Raw genomic sequence first — 14,854 nt, 5'->3', positions numbered from 1 at the left:
GTTGCCAGACAGCTTAAGTTTGAGATACTGTGAAATGAAAACAAATGGAAATGTTTCTCTCTTGTGTAAATATATAAGAATTATTAAGAGTTAAATACAATTGTATAAAGAATCATGTGAGGTGGTCATAGATGAAACTGTTCTTGTGTACATGCTTCAAGCAGGAGTCTGGTTGGAGTGGCCTGGACAAGCAGGTTTTGCTCTATGCATTGATTTTGCACCTCTTCGGTTGGTTAGTGTTGCAGCAGCTTTCCAGTGCAGTTATAGAAAGATATAATCCTTCATATAGATGCCCTCATATATGAATAAGAGTGATTTGTATTCATACAACTTGTTTGCTTTTCTAGGTGGAGGTAAACCATACTGATACAACACCACATTTCTGTTGATGCAGTTGTATCTACACTAGAAAGGCAATGGAAAAGGAAAAGCTAGATGGCTATCAGAAAAGCAGCTTGTAGATTCCAAAAAGCTCCAAGATGAGCAAACGCATAGCACATCTTGCTGGTGTTACTGTCAGGGCATCAGTGCCTTGCTTCAGTGAAGGTCAATTATACTTATCCACCCAGGTTTTTCTTTGACTGTCCTGTTTTTTGTTTGTTTGTTTGTTTGTTTGTTTGTTTTGTTTTGTTTTTACTTTCAGGTGCTGCTTAGCTACTCTTCATCAGAGCAAAATGCCCAGATGCTTAAGAGGCTCAGACAATATGGCTTCAGCAAAGAAGACAACAGAAAGATAAGTCATTTTTCTTCTTTGCCTCTATTTGCCACTACTTCTTTTTTATTCTTAGCTATTTAGTTTACTAGATCTTCAAGACAGGAAATGTTTATAATTATGTGTCAGTAAAGTGCCTAGGACACTAAAATGATGATTTTTTTTTTTTTTCAAGGAGAGGGGGTAGTATGGCTACAGAATAACTTGGGGGGAAAAAAAAAAAAAAAAAAGCTGGCTAAACCAAACTTAGCTATGGCCTAAAAATAAAGGAAAATGTATTTGTTACAAGAAAATATGCGTTTTACAGGAATTGTGCCTTGCAGACAGAAAATACAAACCTCCTTTATGAAAAGACAATTGTACCATTACCACTCTTATGAATGCAACTGGGCGTTAATGTTGACATGTATCTTTTCTTTTGCTATAGATTAAAATGCTTTGAGCGATCTCTTCTGATCTGCCATTGCTCGTTTTTGTTCAGCATTCAATCTTGTCAGACCCTTCAAAAAGTAGTATTCCCCTCTATTGCCATTAAGTTGAATAATACATGAATATGATTTTATCCAAGCTGCCTCCAGCAGTTAGTGGCCTTCTGGAGAGTATCCAGATGTTGCTTGAAAAGAGATGACTCAGAAAGAAACAATTTTGCTTGACAAATGTACCAGTGCACCTTTGTCTCAGCCATCTCAGCCATTCAAAAAAATATATTATTGTGTTGGAGACATAAGTAGTTTTTTGTTTTTTTTTTGTTTGTTTGTTTTCCTTTCATCTGTGAATCTTAAAGTTTTGTATAAGGACAGCAAAACACAATTATCCCAGACAAGCAGAAAAGGAAACTGAGACACAATCTTTGTGGTAAACTCAGTAGAAAGGCAATGAGAGAAACCTAGGTATCCGCTCCTTTCAGCATTAGCAATCTTCTCTGCAGAACAGGGAATGTTTCAATTGAGGCTGCAAAAACATGCCTAAAATGTAATGCACTGAATGACTCTGGACTACCTGGTGGGCAATAACAGCTTCCCACTTTGAGAGCAGTGAATGTGAGAAAAATAAGTGGCTAGTTCATTTTTGGAAGGAAAGTGCTGAAGCATCACTGTGTACTTAAGAGCTTCATATTCCTGAAGTGTTTTCATATGCTTATTTTTTAGTTTTACTCTTTGGTTGCATAATAACATATGCTTTCCCTATTTAGAATGTTAAAATAGACCAAGATAAAAAAAAAAATAATAATCCCACTGCAAATGATATGGCACTGACGTGTATTGCTGATACACTGGTGTCTTTTTCTACCAAAGCCAGATAGCTGCTGCCTCAGTCTGCTATGAAATGTCTGTAATCTCAGAGCCATAAAACATAGCAACCTGCAAGAAAATGAACCCCCCCAAAAATAGGCATCTGCTTGGTAATCAATACCTAGACATTATCCCTTAGAGTGTCAGTAGCTCACCATATCTTCACAGTGAATATTTTGGATTGGAAGAAAGAAATGCCTCAGCTAAGACTGAAGACTTGAATGCTGTTGGGCTGGAAAGAAAGCTTTCTGCAATGCTAGAAGGAAGCTTCATTCTAAAGTGCACTAAAGATTTATTTTCAAATCTTTATCATTATTAGATGATTCACCTTCAACAAAAACAGCTTTGCTACCCAGTGGTGAGGAGGAGGTGGTAGGACTACCAAATATTTTCATGGGACTGAGCAGATCATTTCTGAGTGGCTGGTTGGTGCTGTGGCTGCACCCTGGCCCTTGCTTCAGAGCCGTGCAGCGTAGCACATTATAGCCTGGTAAGCTAGTGTACTGCTGATTTCTAAGGTGCTCTGCTGTGGAAAAGTGTCCCAAAACATACGGATAGTCCATGCAGGTAACAGTCGGAACTCATGGCAGGTATCTTGCACTCAATAGCTACTGGAAGGAAAATTTCCCACCCAGGGAAATTATATCTTGTCAAGCACAAGATATATGCAGTATACTAAGTACTTTAGAAATAAAGTACTAGGTTGTGGTAGAAGTTTGCTTTATGTGAAATTTCTCTCACCAAAATAATTTGGAGGAAGAATTGTTTTCCTTTTTTAACACTTGTTTTTGACATCTCTAAAATGGAAAAACTTTTTGTTGTTGTCAAAATGACTCTGTTATAAAATGTAGATGTAGGTAGGGTAAGAAGGAAGTTATAATGAATACGTTTTAGGAGTTTATCTGAATACTTCTTTCTCATGAAATTAAAATGTAAGTTCTAGCACCTCCTAACCTTCCCATGTCATAAACAAATGTGGAAATGGAAAGGGCAAATTCTCAGCTGTGCACCAGGGTTAAACAAAAAGCAAAGTCTCTCCTCTCATCACTATCCTGTGTCCTCCCCTTCCCCAGTTCATCTTCTACTGTGAAGATTTTGACCTTTGACCAGTCACCAATATCAAACTCTGGACCTGAAAACTGTGATATTGAGGACAAAAAGAATCTTTTCTGGTGGATGATGGTTTTAAGAAGGAGCAGTGTCTTTTTGCATCTGTTTGGAGGTTTGGATTGCTTAAGAGCCCCAGTGGAGATGGGTTGGTGTGCAGAGAGCAGGTGATAAGGTTAAAAGTGCACAACAACTGCAGTTTATCACTTGGATATCAGCAATGCAGACATGCCTATGTGTTTTTGGATTCCAAAATAAGCTTATCTCAATCAAAGGGCTGTTCAAGACCTTTGACAAGTTTACCTTTTGAATGCCTTGGGAACTGCTGCAGTGGGTTGCAAAGTGTTGTACTTAAGAACTGAAATCTGGAGAGAAATAAGACTGGGACTTCTGCGCTCTTATTTCATACTTTCTGGCTCCTCTGATTCAGTCTAACACTGAACCTCTCCCTTCTCTCCCCCTTCCCATTAGACTTATGAAGCCTCCCTGACCTTGCAATCCACCCACAGTTTCCATGTTACTGTCATCCTTCTTACACTTGACTGATGAGAAATATGTGATTATTCAACACATCATAAAAACAGCCAGAGCAAATGAAGGAGAAATCTGGAAAGTATTTATAGAAATCTGTAAACAATCATTTCAATTCAGCTATTCAAAGCTGTGCACACATTAGCTTATTAGCTGTTGAGCCATCAGATTCTTTGGTTCTTTAACCTTTTTTAAAAACTAAGAAGCACTTTGTTATACTCACAGACACTTTGTATTTCATATATTTCTGTTTGCAGAGATGATTTTTTTGAACTACAATAACCAAGAAGTTTTTTTTTGTGTGTGTGTGTTTTTTTGTTTTGTTTTGTTTTGTTTTGTTTTGTTTTCCCTGTGACTGCACAGCATTTCAGTGGCTTCAGAGGTTTGACTAGCAATGATTCACTGACATTCCTGGTGTGCTAAAAGGCTTCTTGAGGCAACTTCAAGCACGCATCTTTTTGTTGTGTACAGCTCAACATCAAAGTCAGATAAGTAGGAAGGAGGAGGTGAGAAAGAAGAAGCTGTGAAACTTTTCTGGAAAACCTAACCCAATGGTGGGACACACATTGCAAAATCTCTCTTCTGAGCAAGATGCAGGGATGTTTCTTACTCACCATAGCATGATTTAACCAGAGCGGAATGACTCCGTCAAGGCTTTTGGGGTAAACTAGCTCTCGGTTGTAGGTATACAGTGTCCAAAAGGATATAGACACAAACTGGAAACAAAATACAAAAAGAACGATATTTCAAAATGAGAGAAATGTAATTGATGAGATTTGGATAATGCTTTCATTTCTGAGAAGAAAAATATCTCCTACATGGAAAACATTGATATTGCCAGATAGTTTCCTGTATCTCACCTTACTACATAAAAAAAAAAAAGGAATTTACGCTGAGGTTCCATGTTCTGAATTGATATTGTGAGAAAATGCTCCTTTATAAATTGCCAACACTGACATTTTCTGTGGACCATGTGATTAGTTTTAAACTTTTTTTTTTTTTTTTTTTCTGATAGAATTTTTGGAGTTCACCTTTGATGGATTGGCGGTCAAGCCACAGCACTTGTTCAGCTCAGTAACAAAGTAAGCCCTTGATAAGGCAGATCACCTAAAACTTATTTTATCTTCACAATTCATCTGCCTAATTCCCAATTTGCAAATGCAAGTTTCATGGTGGGCACCCATCTTTTCCAATAGAGATTCTATAGTGGGAGAAGCTAATGGGAGGAAACACACTCTGGTATCAGCTACTAACACCTGGAAGCTGATCTGCATTTTCATGGCCCAGCTTTGTGCTCGAGCACACTTTGTGCCTCCTGGAAATCAGGGGTTTGAGATGCTGGAGAAAAGAGACCACTCTGTGCCTCTGTCCTGGTGAAGATGCCTGGGGGTTAGGATAGCAGCATGGTGAATACTGCTGTGCAGTAAAGATAAATTACCAATCGCACTGTTTCCATCTCTGGCAGGATTTCTTTAGTGAGCCAGCTGTCTGAGCTGCTTGTGGACCAGATTTAAGAAGTGCTTCTCAGCTCTTTGAGATTCAGAGGTGATTGCAGGCTTCACTCACAACCAGAAGCATCTACATGTTAAAGTAACCCATTGGTTCCAATGCCCAGCATGAGATGAACAGCACTATCTGTGAGGGAGTGGGTGGTCCATGATCTGATGAAGGCTATGACTATAATTAGTGTCCTCTGAATCTATTTCTCTCTAATGTGTATTTAAAGTCATACTGGAATCAGAGAAGGAGGTGTCAGCTTTTGCTGCATCCTAGGCACCCTCTCATATCCTCCTGGCCCCCGTTGCCCTTCAGAGAAATGCCCTAAGTGGATAACTCCAAAGCTATTTGGAAAATAAGATTAACAGAGAGGTTATACTTCACTCTTTGGGGTCAATCTCTGTTCGTTCAGGGACAAACACCCTAAAGTTTTTACAAGAGGCTTTGCTTTCAACCATGAATGCAAAAGGTTTACACAAAGATCTGAACACCATCTCTTCTTCTAGATGGTCCAAATCCATTTTGAAAGAGTAAAAGAGTCTACAATTCTTATCTGTTTTACATATTTGCATGTTTTGCTATACACATTTGTGCAAACATTATTTTTATATACAGAGGTTACTTACTGTGGACACTGGGAAAGCCAGGACACTGAAAAGAAGGTCTCTGCTGGAAATTATGCACTTAGCACATCGCAGTTTCTTAATTAGTCTCAACACATCAGCCAGGAAGGACACCCCATAGAAGACAGCCTGCAAAACCTAAAGTAATTACATCTAATGAGGGACACTCATCCAGCTTTAATTAGCATGTTCCTCAATGAACTCAGTTCTTGCTGTTTTGTTTGTGAGCTGCAAGCCCATGTGAGGGAAATAGCTTTTGGCTAAATCCTTTTTTTACAAACTGAAAGTGATTAAATAAAGTATTCTGGGAGATAACTTTAACAATATCTTGTTTAATAGACTGAACAGAGATGTGTGATGTGATTTAGATGGGAGGGGTGTAAGGATATGTTGAAAGCCAGCTCCTTCATGCTTTATATGTTAATTGCTGTGTTCAGTGTATCTAAGGAGGACCAGGACAGAACAAAATTTGGAATATGATAGGAAATGCTTCCTGGAAGAGAACTGCTAGATAGCTTCTCCCATGGCTTAGTCGACATAGGGCCTTCTTTCTGGGGACTCACGGTGCAGCTGATCTCAGAGCCATACAAGCCAAGTAGTTCAAAATGCTCTAACATAAAAATTAATTGCAGAAGTTACCAAAACCAAAACCTCTTTTGCTGAACTCAGGAGGATTCAGAAAAGTCATTTAAGTGTTTAGAAGGAGAGATACAGACTTTACTAAATAAAACTGAATAAGTGAAACTATTTATAACTAATTAATTTTGGAGTGGGGAGTGGTCATTATATCATTTGCAAGTTGTGAGTGTGGGGATGTTTGAGGAGGGTGCTAGGAGGATTTTGTAAATAATCAAGTGCACCGTGACAAAACAGAATTCTGTGAATTTTGTATGAAATTATGCATGAAATTGTCAGAGTATTGTGGTTTAAACCAATGTTGCTTTTCTGATTACTTTGTTTTCTCTCATAATGCTACACAGTGAATCATGCAGAACCAGATGCATCAGACACACAGAGCCTACCAGAAATGCACTTCTTCTGCTATCTTGCATTCAGATAGCTGAGTCTAGTTTGGTTCTTGTAACTCATGGGGTAGCCTCTTCTTTTTAAGGCTCGGTTGGTTCCAAGTGATGCAGTATGTGAAATTCAACCTACTGCAAATGCTGGATCAGATGTTGATGCTTAACTGGAAAGAGATTGTTACAGCTTTCAGGATGAGATCTCTTTTGCCATGATCTTACTCTGAATCAGATGTTTATTTTGAGAAAAGTATCTGAAGTTGTGGTTTATTACTTCACTAATTTCTGAAGGAGAGAGAAGGGTGGTGCTTGGGAGGGGACAGAATTAGTGCAATGCTTTTACATCAGAAATCCCTGTTATTGAAATGTCTGAGGGAAGGCAGGGACTGATTTCTCCATGCTCATCTTTGTACAAGGGCTTCTGCAAGCCTTTACAGAAAGTTTTAGAGACTGAGTCTTCTTAGGGAGCAAAACAACTGTAGATTGCATGACCAAAGCATCCCTGCATTTAAATGCAAGTTGCTCCACCTATTTCCCAGCTTCCTGGCAAAGAGGAAGAATGTATCCTTCCTTCTCTATCCTTTCCGCAGTTGAGATGGTCATTGTGGTAGACTGCAGCTGGGTGCCAGCAGGGTGGGCTGGTAGAGCATCCCCCCTGCCTTCATGCACCCATAGCAGTGCAGCTACAGATGAGACAATGCTGGCCGTGTGCTTTCTACAGGGTCACTCAGGACAAGGTAGCAGAGGTCATGCACCACCCGGTTCAGCTGTAAAACCTCAATGTTTCCTCTCAGGAGCATGGGGTGATGTAGTGGGTTTACGTGGCAAGGTTTTGGTAGCAGGGGGCCATAGGGGTGGTTTCTGTGAGAAAGATCTAGAAGCTGCCCCATGTTTGGGAAGGGCCCCATTGTTTTCCAGAGCTGAGCCAATAAGCAATGTTGTTTTGCGCCTCTGTGAGAGCATATTTAAGACAGGGAAAAAAACGCTGCACCACACAGCAGCTGGGAGAGTGAGAGGAGTGAGGAACAGCCTTGCAGGTGCCAAGGTCAGTGAAGAAGGAGGGGGAGAGGTGCTCCAGGCGCTGGAGCAGAAGTCCCCTGTGGCCTGTGGTAAGGACCATGGTGAAGCAGGATGTCCCCATGCAGCCCATGGAGTACCACGGTGGAGCAGAGTTCCATGCTGTAGCCCGTGGAGGAGACCACGGTGGAGCAGGTGGCCCTGCACTGACGGAGGCTGCCACCTGTGGAAGACCCCTGCTGGAGCAGATTCTGGGCTGGACCTGTAGCCCGTGGAGAGGAGACCACGCAGGAGCAGGTGACCTGGCAGGAGCTGCTGCCCGTAGGGGAGCCAGGTTGGAGCAGTTTTCTCCTGAGGGATGGACCCCGTGGTATGGACCCATATCTGGAGCAGCTCTGGAAGAGCTGCTGCCTGTGGGAAGCCCATGCCGGATCAGTTCATCAAGGACTGCATCCCATGGGTGGGACCCCACAGCACAGGGGACAAGAGTGACCGAGAAGGAGCAGCAGAGAAGAAGTGCTGTAGACTGACCATAACCCCCATTCCCCTGTTCCCCTGCGCCGCTTGGGGGGAGGAGGTGGAAGAGGGTGGATGGGGGGGGAAGGTGCTTTTGGTTTCTTTCCTTTGTTTCTCACTTCTCTAGCTTGTTAGTAATGAGCAATAAATCTTACTATCTTCTTATGCTGAGTCTGTTTTGCCCGTTACAATAATTATTGCGTGATTTTCTCGTCCTTATCTCAACCCTTGAGCCCTTTTCACATATTTTCTCCCCATTCCTCTTTGAGGAGGGGGAGTGAGAGAGCGGCTGTGGTGGAGCTCGGCTGCCCACTCGAGCAGAACCACGACAGGTGAACAGCCATGTTTTTACATAAAAATACACATATGGTTTTGTTCAATTCCAAGGCACTCAAACCATCTCTTTTGTGGTTTTCTCTTCATTGTCACAATTAGCCTCTGTGACTCCAGGCACAATCAGCCTCTGTGACTCCAGGTACAATCTCAGTCCCTGGGGATTCAACCCTCCAAGTCATGGGTCTGGTTCAGAGAAGTACATACTGGGGAGCAGTGTGCTTAGAGCAAGCATGTGTTCAGCACAAACACGCGCCCAAGTGCTTGGCCTCACCAGGACACTAAAACAAAGTCCTTGAAGAGCTAAGAAAAGAAAAAAAAAAAAAAAAAAAAAAAAAAAAAAAAAAAAAAAAAAGGAAAAAAAGGCTCTTTTTACACCCTGTAAGCCAGCAGTAACTTTCTGTAAACACAGCAGTAACTTTCTGTAAAAAGCATGAAAAATGTACATGAGGGTGGTGACAGTGTGGTGACACACAGTGACTAAATACCAATAAAGCAGTGAGGGAGAGGCATGGTTCCCAGAGGATGAGGCTATTATTATCTTGTTCATGGTCAGCCTTACATTAATCATGGAACAGGGGTAGGCTTCTCCTTCCATCCCAGCCCTTCAAAATTAACTAAAACAAACATATCTGAAAAAAAAAAACAACAAACATATAGTCCCAAAACAGCCCCATTCTCAGTCACATGCAGGGGAGGACAATATTATCTTCTGAATGGAAAATATTTATCTAAATATGTAACCTGACCCACTTCTCTGGCTGAGCATTAAAAAGAGCATCTCCTGAACAAGTCGGAATTCAGTCTCAGCAGTTCATTTTTGTGCTGTTCATAGCTCTACTCATGCCCATGTCTACCCATGTGTGGATTCAAAGGGTTTCAGTCACTGGGTGATTACCATGTATTTTCAGGAGAAGAATAAGTTTCATACCAAAAAAAACACCTATCTAGAATCATTCCTCTGGCAGGATGAACCACTGGTAGGCTTGAATCAGAACTCCCAGCCTGCATTTTTCCAAACTCAGGCTTGTTCCTGTAAGAAAAGTATATCCAAATCTTGCAGCCCTTCACTAGTGGGAAAATGTTGACATTAAAAACAAACAAACAAACAAAATGAAAACATTAAATTATTCCAGATGTCCTGTGAATTTCCCAAACAGCAGTGCTGGCACTCACCAAGACACTGCAGACGATTGTAGACTATAAATACACTGGCTGGAAATAGAGGATCCCCTAAAGTATTCCCACATGAACAGAAGGAAGACTGGAAGCATTCAGAAAGCTAACAATTAACCCAAAGAGGAGAATATGGTTATGATTATCCCTATTGGAGAGATGTTGTTTTCCTCTACAGATCCTGTACAACTTCATGGCACTAGGTGCTGTAGAAATGCTTCATTTGGCCAGTTTGATTTTTTTGCAAACTAAGAATCATGGTGACAAAGGAAAACCTTAATTTTCATCTGTTGCACTGATCAAAGGGGTGTTTTTGTTTAACTAACCTGTCATGATTTGCTTTGAGATCTAGCCATGTGTGTATATTGAATTCTCAAACTAGTACAAATAAATTAGGCTCCAAGCTCTTTATACTTTAAAGGGATATAAATCTAATATTCTGAGGGGGCTATTAGATATAAACAGTCAACATTTAGTGTAGACAGCCATGTATTCACAGGACAACAACCTGGAAAATGTGTGTACTAAATGCTGGGTCTATTTGGAAATAAGTAAAAACAGCTTTCAGGAGAAATGAAAATATTTAAATTATATGAATTATATGAGACAAAAGCATAAGGAATAAGACGGGACAGGAATGCAATTAATAGTTTTTAAGGGTGCAGTGTGCTCATTATGCAATGATTTACTAATGGATTTACAGCAGCAAGCAGATTTTTATGAGCTCAGCTATTTAAGGCAATGAATGATTCAGCTTATGCTGTTTTGTATAACAGACAAATGAATACAAAACTCTTTTTATCTGTTATTTCTGCTGGTTTAATAGTCAGTCAATGAACTTCTTTGGTAGAAAATCCACTTATCTTTTTTTTTTTTTTTTTCCTACAAAAATATTTCCTTTCTGAATCTTGATTGCTATGATCATTAAATAGATAAATGAATCTGGAGTAACATGAAAGCTGTCACCCTCTTGGGAAAATCACATGGTTAGCAAGGCATTGGATGAAGTGCTAGAAGAGGATCATATCTAGAAGAAATTCATCCAGCATCCCTCCAGCAGTGCTAGGAGTCAAAGTGCATTTTCATCCCCTGGAAAAATTGCATTTCCCAGTATTTCCATTTCAGATCAGAGTGAGCTTGCTACATCAGCTTTTTGCTGAATGGAATTTCTTGCCTTTTTAAAATGCAATTCCAAATTTTAGGAGGAAATTTTGGGGAAAATTTCCAAGCAATTCAGCTGGCCAATGTGTGAAGCCAGGCAATGACGGTATGGCAGGAAACAGATAGAGCTGGACCAGAGCTCTAAGCGTCTGGCTCTCGGAAAGCTTCAAGGGCATGGCCCAGCCTGGTGGCTTTACTGAATAAGCACAGTCCATCAGGAACCTCTGAAACACAGCCCAGCTGTGGGCTCCAACCCATGCAGCAGAGGGACTACCAGATATGAAAGAGTAATCTTGCACCTTTTCTGTGTCAGAGCACAACAGTGTCTTCAGCTCAAATCATCTCCCTGTTGGCTGACACCTCCATTTTGGAGTTAAAACCAGATCAATAAGTGGTTAAAGAAGGGAGACAAAGGACTGGAGAAGTGCAACACGGCATTTAACAAGCCCTGAGCTGTTCAGCAGACTTGGAAATGAGCTGGGCAACAGCAAACAACAGGCAAAAATAAGTGTTGGTAAATGCAATGCAGTGCATTTCAGGAGAAAAAATAATAATAAAAAAGGAAAAAAAAATTCAATTATGTATTTTGGAACAGTGGTTTCTAAATTAGCTGTGATGATTCAGGAAATAAATTTGGAGCTCACTCTGGATAGGTCTCACACTGATGGCTCCTTGCTCATTGTTTATCAAAAAAAGAAAGTAGAGAGGTAAGATTTTTTAAGAAGAAACAAACAGACTAGGAAACACCTTAGGCCACTGTATAAATACATGTTGTGCTCATAGCTTAATCACTGCAGGCTGCCCTACTTACCCCTTCCTAAAACTAAAAAAATGATGGAGAAGGGCAACAATGGTGCTTTAATGAAAGAAGCATCCATTTGTGAAGAGAGATAAAAAGGACAGACTTTCAGCTTGGAGAAAAGAATAACTGGGGGAAGGAAACCTTGCAGATACATCTAATGAGCAGCAAAGAGAAAGTGAACAGGGACGGACAATTAAATTGTAACACAGAAGTGAAAGGGCACCCTATTCAGCTGTCAGGAAGCAGGTTTATGCCAACAAAATGAATTGTTCTTTCACGGAAGGCATAATTGTGTTGTGGAACTCATTGCCATGGAATAGGAAAGGTACCAGAAGTATAAACAAGTAAGTTTATTCCTTTTGATAGATGACAGGTAGTCTTTGAATAAGTACTAGTTCTCTCAGCCTGCATTTACCTTCTGTCTGGGTCTGTCTGGATGCCATTGGAAGGCAAGCTCAGAGGGTAGAACTGTGGAAAGATTATTTTACACCTACACATACTCTTGTCTTGTGCAGCCTTTACCTGATCACTGTTCGTCACTAAGGGAAGCTGGATACTAGTTTCAATGGATATTTCTGCTTCCCAAAATGCCAAGACAAAGGCCACTTGCTTTCTCCTCTTGATCTGCTGCTTTAGGGCTCTGTCACATACTGGGTGGTAGATCTCATTATAACTGTGCCTGGGGATGTGGGATGGAAGTGCTCTTTTGCCTGAGGGTATGGCTGGTGCTTTAGTGGAGACAGCTTTAACCAAAAACACAAAGAAGAGGAGCTAGACCTACAGGGAGCAGCCTGTCTTCCATTGGACTTGGCTGTTAGTGTTTTAGTCTACTGACATATGTTCCAGCAGGAGGAACTGTATATTCTTAAGATTGTTGCACCCTTTCCATTCAACTGCTGGCATTTCAGAAAATAATACATGTAATAATAATTTCTGAAAACTTCACAAATGTCCAAGTGTTGTGTTATGAAGCTAATTTAGCAACAAACCACACATAAGCCATCCTGACAGCAGTGACATATATGCCCTCATCCTTCCACAAGGTGTCCACTGAGAAAAATCCCATGGGTCCCTGAAAACTGGGATGGTGTTGGCCACCTCTTGTGCTTTCATTGCAAATATTTCCCAGAATCACAGAATGGTTGTGGTTGGAAGGGACCCAAATTTCCCAGATCCCTGAGGATGTCTGAAAGCCAGGGACCCTTTAGACTTCCATTGAACATCACCGTGGTGTGTCTCTGTCCGAAGAGTAAAAGATAAATACAGCTGTACCCAGGCCTCCCATTGGTCTTTAGCTCTGGCACAATGGATGAAAGACCAAAGGGACCTTCATCCTTTCAGGTTAGATAGTGTCCCAGAAATCTGTCCCCTGAAGAAACCCGCTCCCCATACCCAGTTTTTCCCGCCCCACTGCCACCACCCCAAGTCACTTGATGTACCATTTGGACTGTAAACACGCTCTCCCCCTCAGACTATCTCACATCCTTTCATTTTGATTTCTTCCTCATGAAATGCTAGTGTAACAGAACACATTATGGTCCACATTTTTCCCTGTAATTTTAGGAAATGTAGCAAAGAGTTGATAACACTATTAAAACACACATAATTATATCACAAGCATACCTCTCTAGGCTGGAATTTCTTTTCCTCATGCTCTAAACTGATTTTCAAACTAAGCATGTACTCTGACTGGCTAAATTAGCACTGTGCTTTGCTTTGTTTTACCTTTTCTTGAATATACAGGTCACACACAACCTTATAGAAATGGAAGACAAACTGCAAGCAGCATTATAATGTGTATTGCTATTGCTTAACTATTAATTAACAAACAGTTAGACAGCATGCATCAAAGTCACATATCCTGGCTGAACACATTCTACCTTTGTGCCTCTATTCTTACTGGTACCTCATCTCTTTTACAAAGAAGCAGCTAGCTCTGGAGTACATACTCTTTAAAAACCAGCAGCTTGCCAACCCGTATTCTTTCTGCATAAAACCTGTGAATACATTTCATTGCACAAGCATAGATACCTATTTAGTTTCCTTTGGGGTATAAACCATTAAAGGAAGCAGTTTAACATCAGCAAATCTACCAGCTGCATGTATCTCGAGGCACAGATGGCAGACAAACAAATAGACATATTGTACAACAAGATTTGCTTACCAGATTGAGGACTGTCAAATATTTCCACTGGCCACCATAAAGGAACACTTCAGATGGCCGTTCTTCTGTTCTGAGACATGTGATTGAATAGATGACAAAAAAATACCAGACAAAAGCAAGGCAATGGTACACTGTGAGAGTAGAGATTTCCATGCTTTAGCTAAAAGCAAGTGATAATCAGTCTGAAAGAAGCTTTTCTCTTAAAGTCCTCAGTGGCTGTGCATGGGAAATGGCAGGACAGGAGGGTTTGCTTTGGAGCAGACTAGGGCCCCTTTGACACTTGCTCTCGATAGGAATATTCACAGCACTGTGAACTTTGCTTCTGTTTTTTTTTCCCTTTTTACTGCAAAGATAGGGGGAGGGAGAAGAATAGGTTTATTCCCTGGATTTAAATGCCTTGCTCAAGATTAGTGAAGATTAGTTGCACAATTACATAAGTTTTTTAGATTTTTTTTTTTTTTAAGAAGACGAGGGAGCTTTGCTACTTATTTTGTGTAACTGGTTGTTGTTCTCTAGGCAGTGAGTGAAAATAAGCAGCACTTTACTTGCTTGTAGCTAGCAGTGTAGGCATGTCTCTGCCTTACTTTAAGAAGCCTTTGTGACTCTTTTCCCTTGTGCCAAAGGAAGAAGTGGGAAACACAGCGGTCTGTGAAAGAGAAACTGAGTTGTTAATAGGCTGTGGAGGTGGAAAGGAAGCTGAGAGGATTAGTAGGCAAAGGTTCTCCAGGTTGAAAAACACTGAGTGTTGACATTTTTTATGGGAAAAGGTTCGGCCTCCTTCATGTTGCTGTGTGCAGCTGGAGTCCCTCACACATGTGCGCAGCAGGGCAGCCAGAGCCTGAGTCACTCTGAACCTCCAGCAGGAATGGAAACATGGGGTGAGGGCTTTGGGTGACAAAATCTG

The 14,854-nt window shown here is 40.8% G+C and overlaps 1 protein-coding gene across 1 annotated transcript in view; it reads right to left on the bottom strand.

Annotated features, from left to right (window-relative positions):
* The window catches only part of ADTRP (androgen dependent TFPI regulating protein), a 32,270-nt gene extending 18,108 nt beyond the window's left edge, over positions 1–14,162 (bottom strand). Inside the window, exons 1-3 of the mRNA XM_084511602.1 lie at positions 13,951–14,162; positions 5,766–5,900; positions 4,257–4,358 (exon numbers count right to left, since the gene is read on the bottom strand). Coding sequence (XP_084367728.1) covers positions 4,257–4,358; positions 5,766–5,900; positions 13,951–14,103 — 390 coding nt within the window. The 5' untranslated portion in view covers positions 14,104–14,162. The remainder of the gene's footprint in view (positions 1–4,256; positions 4,359–5,765; positions 5,901–13,950) is intronic.
* Between the last annotated feature and the right edge of the window lie 692 nt (positions 14,163–14,854).

This window comes from Aythya ferina (genome assembly GCF_964211825.1).
Source record: "Aythya ferina genome assembly, chromosome: 2".
Lineage (NCBI taxonomy): Eukaryota > Metazoa > Chordata > Aves > Anseriformes > Anatidae > Aythya > Aythya ferina.
Note: the sequence above shows the minus strand (reverse complement) of the source record. Positions and strands in the feature narration are given on the sequence as shown.